This window comes from Suricata suricatta, chromosome 12 (assembly GCF_006229205.1).
Source record: "Suricata suricatta isolate VVHF042 chromosome 12, meerkat_22Aug2017_6uvM2_HiC, whole genome shotgun sequence".
NCBI classification, from domain to species: Eukaryota; Metazoa; Chordata; class Mammalia; order Carnivora; family Herpestidae; genus Suricata; species Suricata suricatta.
In genome coordinates, this window is record NC_043711.1 from 44,170,159 (window position 1) to 44,185,666 (window position 15,508).

The window sequence follows — 15,508 nt, forward strand, 5'->3', positions numbered from 1 at the left end:
GCCTTGAGAACATATAGATATATTGAGTAATGACTGAAAACTATCCAACATTCAGCCGCAAGCCTATTGTATGGTGACAACTGCTTGTCAGAACTAGCCAGTGGTTACCATCCAGGAATTCTGGTCAAGGATAACAAAAGCTTTTCAAGAGATGTTTTAAACTTCAGGTGTTTTCTCTTTGGAATCTCTTCTAATGTAGGCCAAAGGAAAAAAGTCTTAAAGTGGAATGTGGACCATGTGGGCTTTATGTTTTTAACATTTAGTCTAGCTTGAGACATTGATAACGCAGCTAGACAATGTCCAGTATGGTAGCCAGTAGCCAAAAGTTGACCCTATAGATTTAAATCAGTTAAATTGAAATTTTATTTCCTTAATCAGAACAGCTTTATTTCAAGTGCTGAATAGACATGTGTGACTGATAACTACTGTATGGGAAGGAATCAGTGACCATTTTTATGCTTCTAGAAAGTTCCATTGGATGGTGCTGCCTAGACTGACACTTGAATCCACAGCTTTTCTGGTTTGTTTTTTTTTTCCTTCTCAAAAGAAAGTAACCACAACATTATTCTCTCCCAGCTCTATACAATAAGTAAACTAGGTTAATTAAGTATAGTGTGAACAATATTGGATATACATGTTATACAGACTAGATATTTTTGCAAAATATCATCTCCCCTGGCCACAGTTTCTCCCATTTAGGTATGGTTCCCTCTAATGAAATTTACTGAAAATAAACTAAATGAATTGAGTATAAGGTAGAAAAGGAAAATAAAAGAGATTAATTTCTGCTCACCATTTATTGAAAGAATAAACTGTAAGGAAGAGAAGTCTGAGTTTGCTTGTGGTCCATACATACATGGTAACACACACGTACAGGTATACCACATAATTCTGTATATGTACCTCCTCCAGTAATATATGTGGCTCCATATATGTATTATATTTGTATATGCTTTATGTATTCTATGTGTAGATGTGTATAATGTTTTGATGGGATGCAATTTTTCCTTACATATATCTTGTACCATGTAAGATCTGATGTCACTGCTATTTCACTTTTATGCTTCAAGACAAATGAGAGTTTTTGTTCCTCTAAATTCTCTTGACCCTTAATCCTTTCTGCTTTGGAGGCCTGATTCTCTGTGTTTATCTAACACTCAACAACTTTTAGCATCCCGACTTCTCCAGCTGTTGAGTTCTGGTCCCCACACCTGTAGTTATCTACTAAGAGCAATGATGCGTTCACATTGTTGGCATGATTGCTAACCATTAAAAAGGAAGGAATATCTATAGTGCCAGAGGGAAACGGAAGTAGCCAGCAGCTCTTAGAGAGCATTTTCAACTTGGCTGTGTTACTGTCTCTCTCATGAAGCCTTCTTAATACCCACTGTGCTGGGTTCCTTGCTCCAACAATACAGTGTCCATTTTACTCCATACCTACTTGTATAAGAAAACTTATCACAATGAAATGTGTGATTGTCTTGGTAGGATGTAACCCCCTTAAAGGTGAAGACAGTTTATTCCTCATCCTCACTTCCCAAATACCTAGCAAATAGTGCATGGTATATTGGAGCATGAAAAAAAAAATGGAATGAAGTCAATGGAAGAAAACAAAGCAAATTTGGGATTAGCTCATGTGTGGGAGTCAAGAATGTCATGAAGGATCAGAGGGTTAGAAGTGGTCAATAGTATATTTCAGAGAATATTTTTAAGCATGGATCGATTCCTTTTTTTGGCTCCATCTTAAGACAGATTGCCCATGAAGTGACAAAGCTATTGCATGAAACACAGGGCTTTCTTATAGCCTCCTGTAGCAGCTGGAAACAGGGCATCCTTCCTACTAGTGTCAGCAAAAGTTCTGAATAGTGTCAGATAAAACATGAATTTAAAAAATTGCTAATAGTGTGAGCAGTCAGTGCCTAAGAAGAATGTAGAAGTTAGGTTTTAGAGGTTACAGATGGAAGCATAAAAAATAATTCACATCACAGTTGTTGCTGTTCTTCTGTTTTTGCAGTGGAGTGAGGAGGAAGCATAGCAGAAAACGACCAAATCGAGGTTAAGTCAGTTGGGTCACATTCATATTCTTAAGTAATCACTGAGGCCAAAACATGGATTGTTCTGAGTGGTCAGGCCACGGCATGTGGGGAGTGGCGTCTTCAAAGACAGTGAGGGAGCATTGCTACCCGAAAAAAGCAAAAGCAGGTGCGGAGACGGCAGGAATGGCAAACCTCTTCTGTAATTCTCGTAGCAGTAATTTTAAGGCAATCACTGATCAATTTGAATGAGGCCACAGCTATGTAAACTAACCAGTTGCTTTTAATCCCAGTGTGTCTTTCTTAAATATATATGTTTAAAGTTATCAATAAGTGAGAAGAAATGGAAATCTATATCATAAGACACATCTTAAAATCTTAATTTTTAAAAAACACAGCATTGCAATTTAACTCGTTTATATCTTTGGCAGTTATTGCTGAAGTCTAACTAGTTATTTTTGGATAAAGTATTGAATATGCAAATTCAGACATTCATTCTTTCAAGGGCTGCAATTATTCTCATCACTTCAGTAAACATATTAACAAACATTGCATTTGAACACAAATGCATTTGCTTATTAACTTGAAAGCCGCATCTAAAACCACAAATTGCTTCTGTGATTAAATTCCTAATTTTCCTGTCAACCCCCAAATAAAGTATTGCCCGTTGATTTAACAAGTGTTTAGTGTGGGCTTATTTCCCAAACTTAGCCCCACTCCCTAAAGATTTCAGCGAATTATGTTTTTTCTCTTCACTTTATGCTGGAAGGCTAATGTGTGATGTTTTCTTTCTCTTTTCTTTTTTTTTTTATCACCATATTGCTGTATTTCTGTTTTCCTGACCAGATTTTGTGTGATAGCATAGCTATTCTGAAGGACATTAGCTTTGTATAAATAACTGTGAGGGGTGAGTTTATGGAGCTTAGTTATGGCTAAGTTACTCCACTCAGGAAACTTCTATGAGAACCTACCATGGGCCAGCTATTATGGGTGATGGTGGGAATTCCGCAGTGATTGAAACACTCCTGCATTGCAGGTCATGCTTTCAAAAGCACCTTTCAACTCTGAAAGTATAGGCTTTTTGTACTGACTTAACTTCTTACGTAAATTCATGTTTGCGCGCGCACGCGCACACACACACACACTCTTACACATAGTTTGTTCTTGGTACTGGAAGGCAGTGATTCCTATACCCTCAGCCACTGATGTTTCAGCATGTTTCCCAGAAATAACAGTTATGGTTTTCATCGTGAAAAAGTAGCAGCTGCCAGTTGTAAATGGCCCCTGTGACAGGTACCTCATGCTGTTATAGTCAAAATTCAAACCCTATTGGCTCAAGGGTATGCATGGTGTTTTAAAGAAATTGTATTCAAGAAACATGTAGGGGGAAATTTGCCCTAGACTCCCACCATTCTGTTGTACAGGCTTGGCTCCATCTCCTTATCTCCTGCCCAGTGTTTCTCCAGTGAGCAGACACCAGCACCCTGTGGTGTAGAGGATGCAGACAAGATTTTAGAAATTGGTTGATCAAATTCATGTTGTCTTAGGCTTGCAGAGTGCGCAGTCCAGAACTTCTCATTCCAGCTCCCAGCTCCTGCTCATTGGCCCAGAAATGAATTCACCGATAACCTCCACACCAAGATGAGTAGATTTGTGAAATATGAATATTAAACCATTTCTCACTTGTGGATTCTAAAAGCAAATCCTAATTTGTGTAGAATGAGCATTTGAACACTGAAGGCTGGCAATGAACTTATAAGATCATTCAAGAGTGTTACAACATGATGATTATACAAAGGTGCTTAATCTTGTGACATTTACCACTGAGCTAAATCTACAAGGTAAGTCTGTTTCTGGAGCACAATGTAAATGTTATATGATTGAAATACTGGTCTATGCAACCCCAAGAGCCACGGGCTGTCTTTTCTTGCTCCAGATCACTGCATTAAGCCTTTTGGAATGGAATTTGGTTATGCAAAGGTTACTTTTATGAGTTTTTAAGCAATTTTGATATTTCAGAAAGATTTTATTCTGAAACTTTAGAGTTCCTCATGAACTTCACACTTTATTCATAAAAGTGGACATCTGCACCTTTTACAAAGAATTATGTTTGTGCAAAACTACCTCTAACAGCTCCCCAAATTCATGGCCTCGATACGCCACTCACTTGTCACACTTTATTACTATGTGTTGTGTTCTTGAACTCTGAGCAGTCGATAACAATTTACTGCAAAGAAAATTAGTCTATTTGTAGATTTATTGGACACATACTTTGTAAAAGGAGTGTGCGTGTATGCCTTCAGTTTTCCTGAAGATTTCTTATGCAGAAGAAAGTATGAGAAATATCTAGAAATCAGGCCCAGAAATGACTGTTTTACATTGGGAACTTAAGCACACTATTTCCTCAGGATGTGATAATTTTCGGAATTTCAGGCCAAGAGATTCCTTACACACCTCAGAGCTTAAATACATACAGCCATTTTTAATTCACATACTTTCAGCAAGAGAAAAAATAATCAATGTTTAATAAGATATTGAGAAATTTCATATCACCTGGGGATGAAGTCCATTTAATAAAGAATACTGTTAAGAAAGAGAGAAATAGTTGTATCACTTTGTTAAAAGAAAATTAACAATTTTTTGGGTATGTCTTAGTTCTGAAGACTCTGCTGAAGCAAAGTACTTACTTTTGGCATAGCGGAAACATATTTAGAAGGGAGTGGATTTTGCCTTTTCACATAATTCCTTAATCTAGGAATTCAGTCTATATGATGAAGATTGAGCTAAAGGAAGTAACAAACATTTATGCATGGAAATATCATTTCCATTTTAGTTGTTTAGTCAAAGCCTTGGGGTGATAGCTTTCAGACCTTAGACACTTACTGAAATAAAGTATTTTCCCACATACTTTATGATATCTTAAATCTTTCCAGCTACTAAATAGGCAAGAAGAATTGCCTCTCCATATATTTATCTTTACAATTTTCTACATAGCCGCTGTACCTTTATTATTCATCAGCTAAACACAAAAACACAATTTTCAAATGAAGCCTTCAGACATGTTTAGTCAGGCCATAAAGATTCTAACTCAAAAGCTAAACATCCTCTTTTCCCCCACGAACTATTTTGTGGATAACAAAAACACAAGTACCCTTTGTCACGAGAGTCTTCCATTCAAGAGTGTGTGAAATTAACTACATCTTTTCTGATTTGAGTTTCGAGTTTTTCCCACTGCAAACATTAAGATGCTCAGAAGGTGACAAACCATTCACTGCTTAAAAATTCAGCCAATCACTTAGGGCACCTGGGTGACTCGGTTAAGTGTCCGACTTCAGCTCAGGTCATGATCTCACAGCCTGTGAGGAGTTTGAGCCCCGCATCTGGCTCTGTGCTGCCAGCTTGGAGCGTTCTACAGATTGTGTGTGTGCGCGCGTGTGTGTGTGTGTGTGTGTGTGCGCACGCACGCACGCCCCCCTTCCTCATTCACACTTTGTCTCTCTCTCTCCTTCAAAAATAAATAAACATTAAAAAAACTTCAACCCACCCACTTGTGATTTACTGTCATATTTATTCTCTGAAAGTAAAGCCCTGCATGTGTAGGACTGTGTCTTCCCATGTGGTTTGTCTGCATTTGTGCCTGCCTGGAAACCATTGAAATGTGGGACTACACCTATACATTTGTCCATTTCCTATAGCTTCCATCATTAAAACTTTATTGTGTATTATACTATTCAGATATAGAAGATGGTATAAACACATAATCTAGTGTAATGTTGAACATCCATATTAACCACTACTCAACTTAAGAAATAAAACCAGGAGCACGCAGGGGGCTCAGTTGGCTGAGCATCGGTTTCCATTCAGGTCATCGTCTCATGGTTTGTGAGTTCAAGCCCCACCCTGCGCTCTACTGTCAGCATGGAGCCCTCTCTCTCTGCCTCTCCCCTGCTCGCTCGCTCTCTCAAAATACACATTTAAAAAGAAAGAAAGAAAACAAAAAACCTAAATTTCCTGGTATTTCCCTGAACATACCCCACTTTCTTTCCATGAGAGCTTTAAAACACTTTAAAGTGGAGGTTTATCATTTTCACGTTTTAAAATGTTTAGTGCATTAAGATTACTTTATGTATTTTAAGCCTTTATATAAATAATATCAAACTGTATTTTGTGTGCTTTCAATTGTGATAATGTTCATGTTTCATGTCTTTATTTGCTTTCAGAGAATGTAATGTGTCCAGGTTAAATACTTTATATATTAATATAACAGTTTTTAGATGACACATGACATGAGTAGAGAACTGTGGGCTTGAATTCAAACACGAGTACTACTACTGGTCCAATAATGAGATATTTGGGGACAGTTGATATCTCACTCAACTTTTTTATTGAAATCCTTATCCATAAAATGAGCGTTAGATTACCCATATTCTCGGTTTCAGGGAGCAACTGAGATGATTGTGGGTAAAATACACAAAAATTGCTTGAATTGATAGCACAATTTTATTGTAAAAATTAAGTCTTCTAGGAGATAGCTGGCTTAATGTATACAATAGATGTATTCTTGAGACTGGGTTTTGGTTTTTTTGTGTGTGGTTTTCAAGGTGACATACTTTGATATGTCAAGTATACTCCTCTTTTAAAAACTGGATTTTCTGTTTAAAAACCAGCATCTTTTTTCCATTTTACTTTTGGCTTCTTACTGACAAATATGGCTCTGGGGTTAATGCCTTTACTGTTGCAGACCTCTTCGGTGGCATTCAGGGTCTTCTACTGCAGGAAGATGCTATTTAGGAAATAGCATCGTGGTGGTGGAGAGAAGTGGAGAGTGCCTCAGGGATAGGTATTTACCCAGACAAATTGAAATGGATAGTTGAGCACTTACCCAATTAATTTATTAAATGTGCTCAGTCAGTCTGCATAAATCAAAGTAGTGCGCTCTCCGCGCCCCCCCCTTCATCGGCAGCATGCCATAGGCCTGAGGTCCATCAGATACTCAGCTCAACTTCCCACTTCATCTTTGCCTATGCAGACCCAGCCTAATTTTCCCCCCAGTGCTCAGATCATTCTTACCTCTTCAGAAAATCTTGAGAAATCCTTAACGTCTAGAGGCTATTCTGTTGTGCTTTCTACTGTACTTTAACCTTTTGTTTCCGCTAAAGAGCTGGGCCATGTGTGAGCTCAGGTATGCCACACTGGAGTAATATATTTATTGACTTCATTTATGAAAGGTGATGTTCACAGTGGATTTTATAGTGTAGGTTTTTCTAAGTTAAGTACAGTAAGAGAGGAAACCTTGACGTTTGTTTTACAGGTGGCAGCTGAATGGAAGTGATATTAATCTGAGCATGGAATATCGCTATAAGTTGAACGGAGGAAATCTGGTCGTTTTTAACCCCAACAGAAATTGGGATACAGGAAGTTACCAGTGTTTCGCCACAAATTCACTTGGAACAATTGTCAGCAGAGAAGCCAAACTCCAGTTTGCCTGTAAGTTTATGTTCACAACGTCTAGCGATCCCAGTATCTTAAAACACTTAACTGAGTTTGTGTGGTCGTTGTGGATTTCAGAAACAATATATGCATTTTATTAATTGGATAGATAGGTTAAGGGAATAGCTCAGTATGATCTTTTGGATTTCTCTGTACTGTACAAATCAGAGCTTAAAATGTGTGGGAGTGTGTTTTCCATTTTACCATTTTTGAAAGGATTCTGTTTAGGAAAGGAAAAAAGTCCATTAAGGATATGTTGAGTAGCTAGTGTGTGTCTGCTACTGCTTTTGAACTGAAAAGAAAATGAAGGAATTGTCAGACATGATCCCTGCTCTGGGAAAACATTGAAATTAGGGAAATTAGAGAATTATGTCTGACAAATTTGAACATACTTAAGGAGCCAAGACCTTGAAAAAGAAAAGAAGGTGACATCCTGTTGACCTCCTGTGCAGTTTTGCCCAGCTCACAGTGACCTTCAGGGCCTGGAAGCCAGCTTTCTACCGTGTTAATTGGGCCTGGGTGAACTCTTGGCCCAACTTGAGAACAACCACATTCTTTCTCCAGGGAGTTCAGAATTGGGACCAGAGATCTCATTTAGTTTTTACCTTCCTGCTGGTATCTTTTGCCTACTTTCTACTGTTTGTTTCTTCTTTTGGTCTCTCTTCCTTTGTTTAACTTGTATATTCTATGTAATGCATCTCAGGGTTATCTTTGTTGTGAGGTTTCTCTTACTTCTTTATACCTCAGTAATTCTGAAATTGGAATGCATGTGTTCTTATAATGTAGCCTTCTCTGCCCGCAGCCACAAGCCATTAATAAATTGATGATGTGTCGTTTAATGCATGGCTTATTCTGTAGCTTTCTGTTTTTTGTAATGACAATGGTTGGTTTTGCTTCTGATATTATATTCTGTATGCTCTGATTTTCATACTTACTTGCTCTTTCCATTGTTTTCACTTTGTTTTCCTCAATGAACAGTGTTTCTGGCTCTCTGACTTAAAGCTGTACCTTCCCTGAGTATTTTGAAAGCTAGATATTACATCATACAAATTTAAGTTTGCCTTGACGTTTACCAGTTTGTATTGTATATATTCTTCTAATAGCCAGAATTTTAAGTCTAAATTATTTTTGAGTCCCTCCATTTTAAACAAGGAGTTTTGTTCCTTTTGTCCCTTACAGTATATTTTGCTGTCCTGGTGATTTCTGTAATCTTTTATTTAAATTATTATACCATTTGTGTGTGTGTGTTGTGTGTGCACACACACATAGAGGACATGCATATACATTCAGTACTATGAATATATGCCTGCGTGTAAGTATACTATAATATTTTTCTCATGAATGATTTTATATGTGCATGTTGATTTTAACCAGAATTTTGCCAGAATCTATGAGATGTCAATGTTTTACCTAGGTGCATTGCCAGCCACAAGACCTCTTTTCATTCTTGCATTCTTCTTTTCTTTTTGTATTTCAGTTTTTAAATATTTACCATTTAATAAGTTACATTTAAAAACAGAACTTTGTTTCATCTTTTCTTAATTTGGTTTGAGAGCGCGTGCATGCATGAGAGATAGAGGGGGAGAGAGGATCTCAGGAAGGCTCCATGCTGTCAGCATCGAGCCTGATGGGGGGTGAACTGTGACATCATGACCTGAGTTGAAATCAAGTCTGATGCTTAACCAATAGAGCTCTCCAGGCACCCCTGTTTCATCTTCTTACATTTTAAAGAATGTCATTATATTGACGTAAGTATGGAAAGACCTTCTAGTTGGTACAAAGGTTGGATCCCTAAATGGCCCAAGAATTCCCATATGGTGTTCTGTTGTCTTCTGGAATTAGTGTTGCTGAACACAAGTCTGGTATCAGACTCACTTCTGTTTCTTGGGAGGTCACTACCACTTGCTTTTTTGTTGTTTTTTGTCTCACTTGGTTGCATATGTGATCATTTTTTTCACCCCTTTAGTTAAAAACATGAATATTTCCAGCATACAGCTACGTTTAGCTCTTTTCAAATTTACTTTGCTTAGAACGTGAATCATTATTTTATTATATTTGCATATTTTATACACAGTCCGGGAAATTTTCCTTCTTTTATGTATTTTAGTTTTATGTTTGATTTATTTATATTTTTAAAAGGCACTGATATTCTGTATATTGGATTTTTTGGTCCTGATTTTTGAAATGCTTTTTATTTCAGGCTGTTTCTTCCTATGAATTTCTGTTCCTTGTTCATGGAGGCCACATCTATTGGGCTGTATTCTTTTCAGGGTTAGTCAGTTTTCTGAAATGTTCTTTTGAATCTATAGGCAATATTGTTTCCCACTTCCGTTTGGTGTTTTCATTTTTATGCTTAATATTTTAAATATATTCTAAAGCAAATTTGTTCCAAACTCTGCTTTTATCAGATGATGTCAGTGGATTACCCTGCTTGCTGATTACCCTGACCATGCAGAGGTCAGATTCTTACCTCTAATCTGTAGCGGAATGTACAATTCCCAGCCTAATTCCCTATTTCTAGGGGTCTTTCGCCTCATATATTGTTCCTTTTTGCAGTGATATTTTTCTATTACAGATTTTTGATACCTTGTAATATCTAAAGAAGTATAATTAACTTAAAGACTTTTATTTTTCTCAGTCCGTCCTTGATAGAGAGTATGGCTAGTTTGGAAATACCTCTTCTAGTCTCCCGACCAGGACTTAACAGCCAAAGTGGGATAGAGTTGTTAGGTCTAGGATTTTATTTCCCCAACTTACAAGCTAGTAGGTTAGCCTGCTGCTGTTTCATTGGTGGTAGCAGAAGACACGATATTCCTGGGTCAGTGACAAAGAGCTTTATTGCTCACAGCTCAGCAAGCAACATGCTTCCTTACTCTCAAGTCCCGCAGTGGTGCTAAGCTGTGGCTGGGTAGATGCTGCACACACAGCTGAGGAACACCAGGCTTAGAGACCTCACCTCTCTTACAGCAAGAAACCTGCTCTTCATCCTGGAGGAAGACATTACCTTATCCTTCTAGGTTGTTCTCTGCAGACACATCCCTGAGAAATGGGCCAGCATAGAGTGTCTAGACCTTTCAGTCCTGGCACACCCAGCAAAAACTTGCAGGGAAGCTGAGAGCATGTGGTTGATTGCCTCTTCACCCGCCCCCCCCAAAAAAAGTTGTCCATTTTTTGTTTATGTGCCACTATCCATGAGTCTTGCAATTGGGGTGCACCCTATCCGGATACATGTGGTAACAACCTCACATGTTTTACTTGTTCTGATATTTGTCATTGCTTAGAAGTGTTGGTTTATAGTGAGATTCTTTGGTTTTGTTTAGTTTGATTTTGCAGTTTGGGAAGGGGTCAGTTCATAAGTGAGGTTTTTTTTTTAGAAATAGACAAGAAGGAGTTTGGGATACTCTTTGTCTAATGCCACATTAGATTGGAAAATATAAAAAATGTATTTTTAAAATCATACAGTTGAGATACAGACTTCTGGTAAAGAAACCAAAGACAGTAGAAAAAGCAGTGGAAAATATTTACTGTATCAGAGATTTCAAGCCACGAGTTATAGAAAAAGCCTTGAACTTGGTAGTCTTGATGGGATGGGATACATTAACTGAAGAAGGAATTAGGATCAAGACCCTTCTTTTAGTAAAATGCTCATGACGTCAGTTCAAGGGATTTTGAGTGTCTTTGCTGTGGGCAAATTGACGGTAACTGGGTTGTCACTGAAAAACATTCTAATTGTTCTAATTGTTCACTCTATGTCTCCTCTTGACTATGTTTGCATGTTTAGTAATACTTTTTGTTTCTATTAGTTATGGAGAAAGCATTTAAAATGTGCTTCATGGATAAATGAGTATATGAAAGGATTGTCAATACACCACTTTTAACATTGGAGTAAATGCAAAGAAATTTTATCTTAATTTTCAAGTTGCTTGAAAATCGTGTTTGTAATAAAATGAAAGTGGAAAAGGTCATTCATAATTTAAGAAGCCTTTTTCATAGCATTCTTAACCCTTTCCAGTAATTTGTGGGAAAAAAATCCTGTGGAAGGGAGAAATTTGTAAAATGATACAATGTTTGAGTTATAGACTTTCTCAAGTATTTGCTGCTATGGGGCCTATATACTTTGATACTTGTTTAATATATTTAGAGTTTTTTCCCAGATTCTTAATTCCAACCACAGCAGTTTAGGAAAGCACCTCCAACCCCCCAAATATCTTTGCTTTATTCATTATCAGTTTTCTTTGTCTCCTTCCTGAATTTCTTCTATCTCTTTATTAAAATGTTTTTAGTGTGGCCATTTTGTGGTGCAGTATATTTTAATCATGAATTATGTTAGACATGCAAATAGTATGGCAAAATCGGAAAGAATTTCCATGCAGCCACCACTTAAGATGTAAAGCATTCGAAGTTCAATTTAACCTACTTGCTACTCGCCCTGCTGATGTTTCCTTCCCTCACTTCCCCTTTCAGTAGCTGTCACTGCTCTAAACTAAATGTGCTTTTTATCCTTTGAATACACGTTTGTTTTTCTAAGCAGCGTGCTAAATCATTTTACCTTTTTAATCCTTTAAACTTGTTTATCCTGGCGTCATACAGTACACACACATCTGCACCCTCAACATGAGGGTTGTGTCTGCTGAGCCCCATCCTTGCCAGGGCTTGTTACTGTTCCGTTTTTTTATTTGTGCAAATCAGATGAATATAAAACTGCATTTCACTATGGCTTAATTTGCATTTCTGTGATTACAATGACGTTAAACTCCTTTTCTATATTTGGTTGATGTCATTTTTTTTTTACTGTATATAGTCTTTTTTTATGGGAGTTCTTTGTACACTTTGGATTAATCATCTTTTTAGTGGCTAGTTGTTTTTTTCCTTATTTCTGTCAGATGATGAACAGATGTTCTTAGTTTTGAATTAAGGTAACCGTCTCTTTAGAGCTTGTGGTCTCTTCTGAGTTGTTTAAAATTTTTTCTCCCTCATCCAGAAACGGTAAAGACATTCTGTTAAATATACTTATAAACGTTTAATGTTATACTCTTTACATTTAAGTATTTATATATCTGGAATTGATTTTGTGTATCTCATGCGGTAGAGGTACCCATTTATACTATTCCAATATGGGAAATCAACTTTAGCAGCCCAAATATTTAAAAGCCCAGTCTTTCTCTCAAAAATAAATAAGCATTTAAAATAAAACAAAACAAAGAAGAAGTAGAACTTACAAATAAAACCATCTGGGCTTAGGGTTATCATGGAGGAAATTTATTTTTTGAATGCTTTTTTTTTTTTTTGAGAGAGAGAGAGTAGGACAGAGGCAGAGAGAGAGAGAGAGACAGAGAGAGAGAGAGAGAGACAGAGAGAGACAGAGAGACAGAGAGAGAGAGAACCCTAAGCAGCTTCTGCTCTGTGGACTTGTAACCCAATGCGGAGCTCAGACCCACAAACTGTCAAGTCATGACCTGAGCTGAAATCAAGAGCCATAAGCTTAACTGACTGAGCCGCCCAGATGCCCCAAGGAAATATTTTAACTATTGATTGAATCTCTTGAATAGTTACAGGAGTAATCATATGGTCCTTTTCTTTATGGAAAGTTGTGGCTTACTAGGAATTTCATCCATTTTTTTATGTTTTCTAGTGCATTGGCAAAAAGTTATTTCAAAACCTTTCCTTTTATTGTTATTCTTTGCTTTTATCTATATGTACACTCCCTGTTTCATTTTAAGTATTTTAATTTTACTCTTTTTAATCAGAGTTTTGAGAGGTTGGCATTATGTTCAGTTTTGAATCTTTATATTTAATTCATTTTATTTTATAGTTCTTTCCAACTTCTTAGATTATTTTATTGTTCTTTTTTAAATCACTTAATAAATATGGTTAACTTACTTTCTTACCATGCTTCTGTTATGATATAAATATATACGGCTTTAAATTTTCCTGAAGTCACAGTTTTAACTATAAACCATAGTTTTGACATGTAGCATATTTATTATGGTTCCTTTCCATAAATGTAAGATTTCATTATGATTTTTTTCTTGGTTCCATGAGTTATCAGATATGTGTTTTTGAATTTTCAAAACATGTAATCACATTTTCTTACTGGTTTCTAACCCAGTGCCCTATTGATCAGAGCCATGTCCATCTTATGTTCATTGGGTTAAACTTGTTAATTTTGTTGTGGAAGTTTTATTATCTCATTCCTGATGCTTTATCTAATCCATCAATTTCTCTCACATGATGGTGGATTTCACGTTTATCCTGGTATTTTTCTATTTTTGCTTTGTGTATTTAATGAATTTGATGTCTAAAAAATTATAATATGTATATTTTTGGTCAACATGACGTGACCAGCTATCTTTAATAAATTACTTGCCTTAAAATTTAGATGTTCACCTGTTGATATTGCCCTTTAAGGTTTTTTGTGTTCTTCTCATTGTTTGGATTGACTGAGACTCTCTTCCCCCCTCAGTAACACTGGAAGTTATACACCTTATTTATTTTCTTCTAGTAATTGCCCTAGAAATTTCAGGATGCATGTCAAACAAAGCCGAAAGTAAACCAGTATCTCTAACAATAGAGGACTTGGCAGTACTTTAAACTATACTGCCCTCCTCCAAAATACTGAAATATTGTTATCCAATATTTTTGTTGAAATTCTTAATATCATCAATTAGACATTACTGATACTGTTCCTTTCACTTTCCAGTTTTTCTTTTATATGAGAATCATCATACACATGTGTAAACTTCCACATACTTTATTTGTTTCTGGTTTTAAGGAAACCTTCAGCCCTCTGCATGTATCTTCTTTATTTCTCCTTTCCTAGAGGAAACTACTTTCAACTCTTTGGCTCTTTTGGTATATATCTCATCTTTTAATAAATAACTTGCTTATATTGCTACTTCTTGATTTTTTAGATTTAAGCGTTACTTGACCATCAACTCTGAACTCATGCCCTGATGCTCTCAGAGCACCAGCTTGCCAACTACAGCAATGTGACACTGCCTTTGTATGAGGTTTATGAAATCCAGGATTTTATTTTATTTTATTTTTTTAATGTTTTTATTTTTTTCTTTCATAGTTTATTTTCAAGGTGGTTTCCATAGAACACCCAGTGCTCATCCCAACAAGTGCCCTCCTCCATGCCCATCACCCTCTTCCCCTCTCCCACTCCTCCGTCAGCCCTTAGTTTGTTCTCAGTATTCAAGAGTCTCCATGGTTTGCCTCTGAATCAGCATTTGAAAGTCATAACTCTTATAAAAGCACAAAATTAAAAATAGGGAAATGGACATTACATTCGACTTACTGTACTCTGACTAGAAGAGTTTCAAAAGCACAGTCCGTTTTCTAGCCCAGCCCTCATCCAAACCTCCATGGTGAGTAAACACGTCAGCTGCGTTTGTTTGAAACTGGGGGCCGAGAAAAGGCCATTTGCCAATTGATTAATATTTTCATATACCTTAAATTAGGTTATATTATAATAGTATTTTATTAGATTGAAGTTTGAAACAGGTCAATCTTCAGTTATTATATGATGATGACTTTGTAAATAATATTCAGAGCTGAGTTTTATACTAAAGTATAATTACTAATTATTTTCCTTTCATGGATAATTTTTCTTTTCCCACAAATAAGTAATCTTGTTTGTTTGTTTTACTTTCTTAATTTTCTATAGTTTTATTCTTCTGTCATCCAAACGTTTGGCTAATTTTCTGAATGTCCTCTCAGATATTGCGATGCATCAAATACCCTGTTTTATCTTCTCAGAGAAATCTGTTCTGGAGGTCTTTGGCATGCTTCCATTTACCTGGCGCCTGGTCGGTTAAGTATCCAACTTGATTTGGCTCAGGTCATGATCTCACTATTGGTGAGTTCGAGCCACACATAGGGCTCTGTGCTGACAGCTCAGAGCCTGGAGCCTGCTTCAGATTCCGTGTCTCCCTCTGTCTCGGCCCCTTCCACACTCATGCTCTGTCTCTCTGTCTCTCTGT

General features: G+C 36.7%; 1 protein-coding gene across 1 annotated transcript in view; it reads left to right on the plus strand.

The window, feature by feature from the left end:
• The window catches only part of CNTN3 (contactin 3), a 240,047-nt gene that overhangs the window by 29,262 nt on the left and 195,277 nt on the right, over positions 1-15,508 (plus strand). Inside the window, exon 3 of the mRNA XM_029917321.1 lies at positions 7,345-7,520. Coding sequence (XP_029773181.1) covers positions 7,345-7,520 — 176 coding nt within the window. The remainder of the gene's footprint in view (positions 1-7,344; positions 7,521-15,508) is intronic.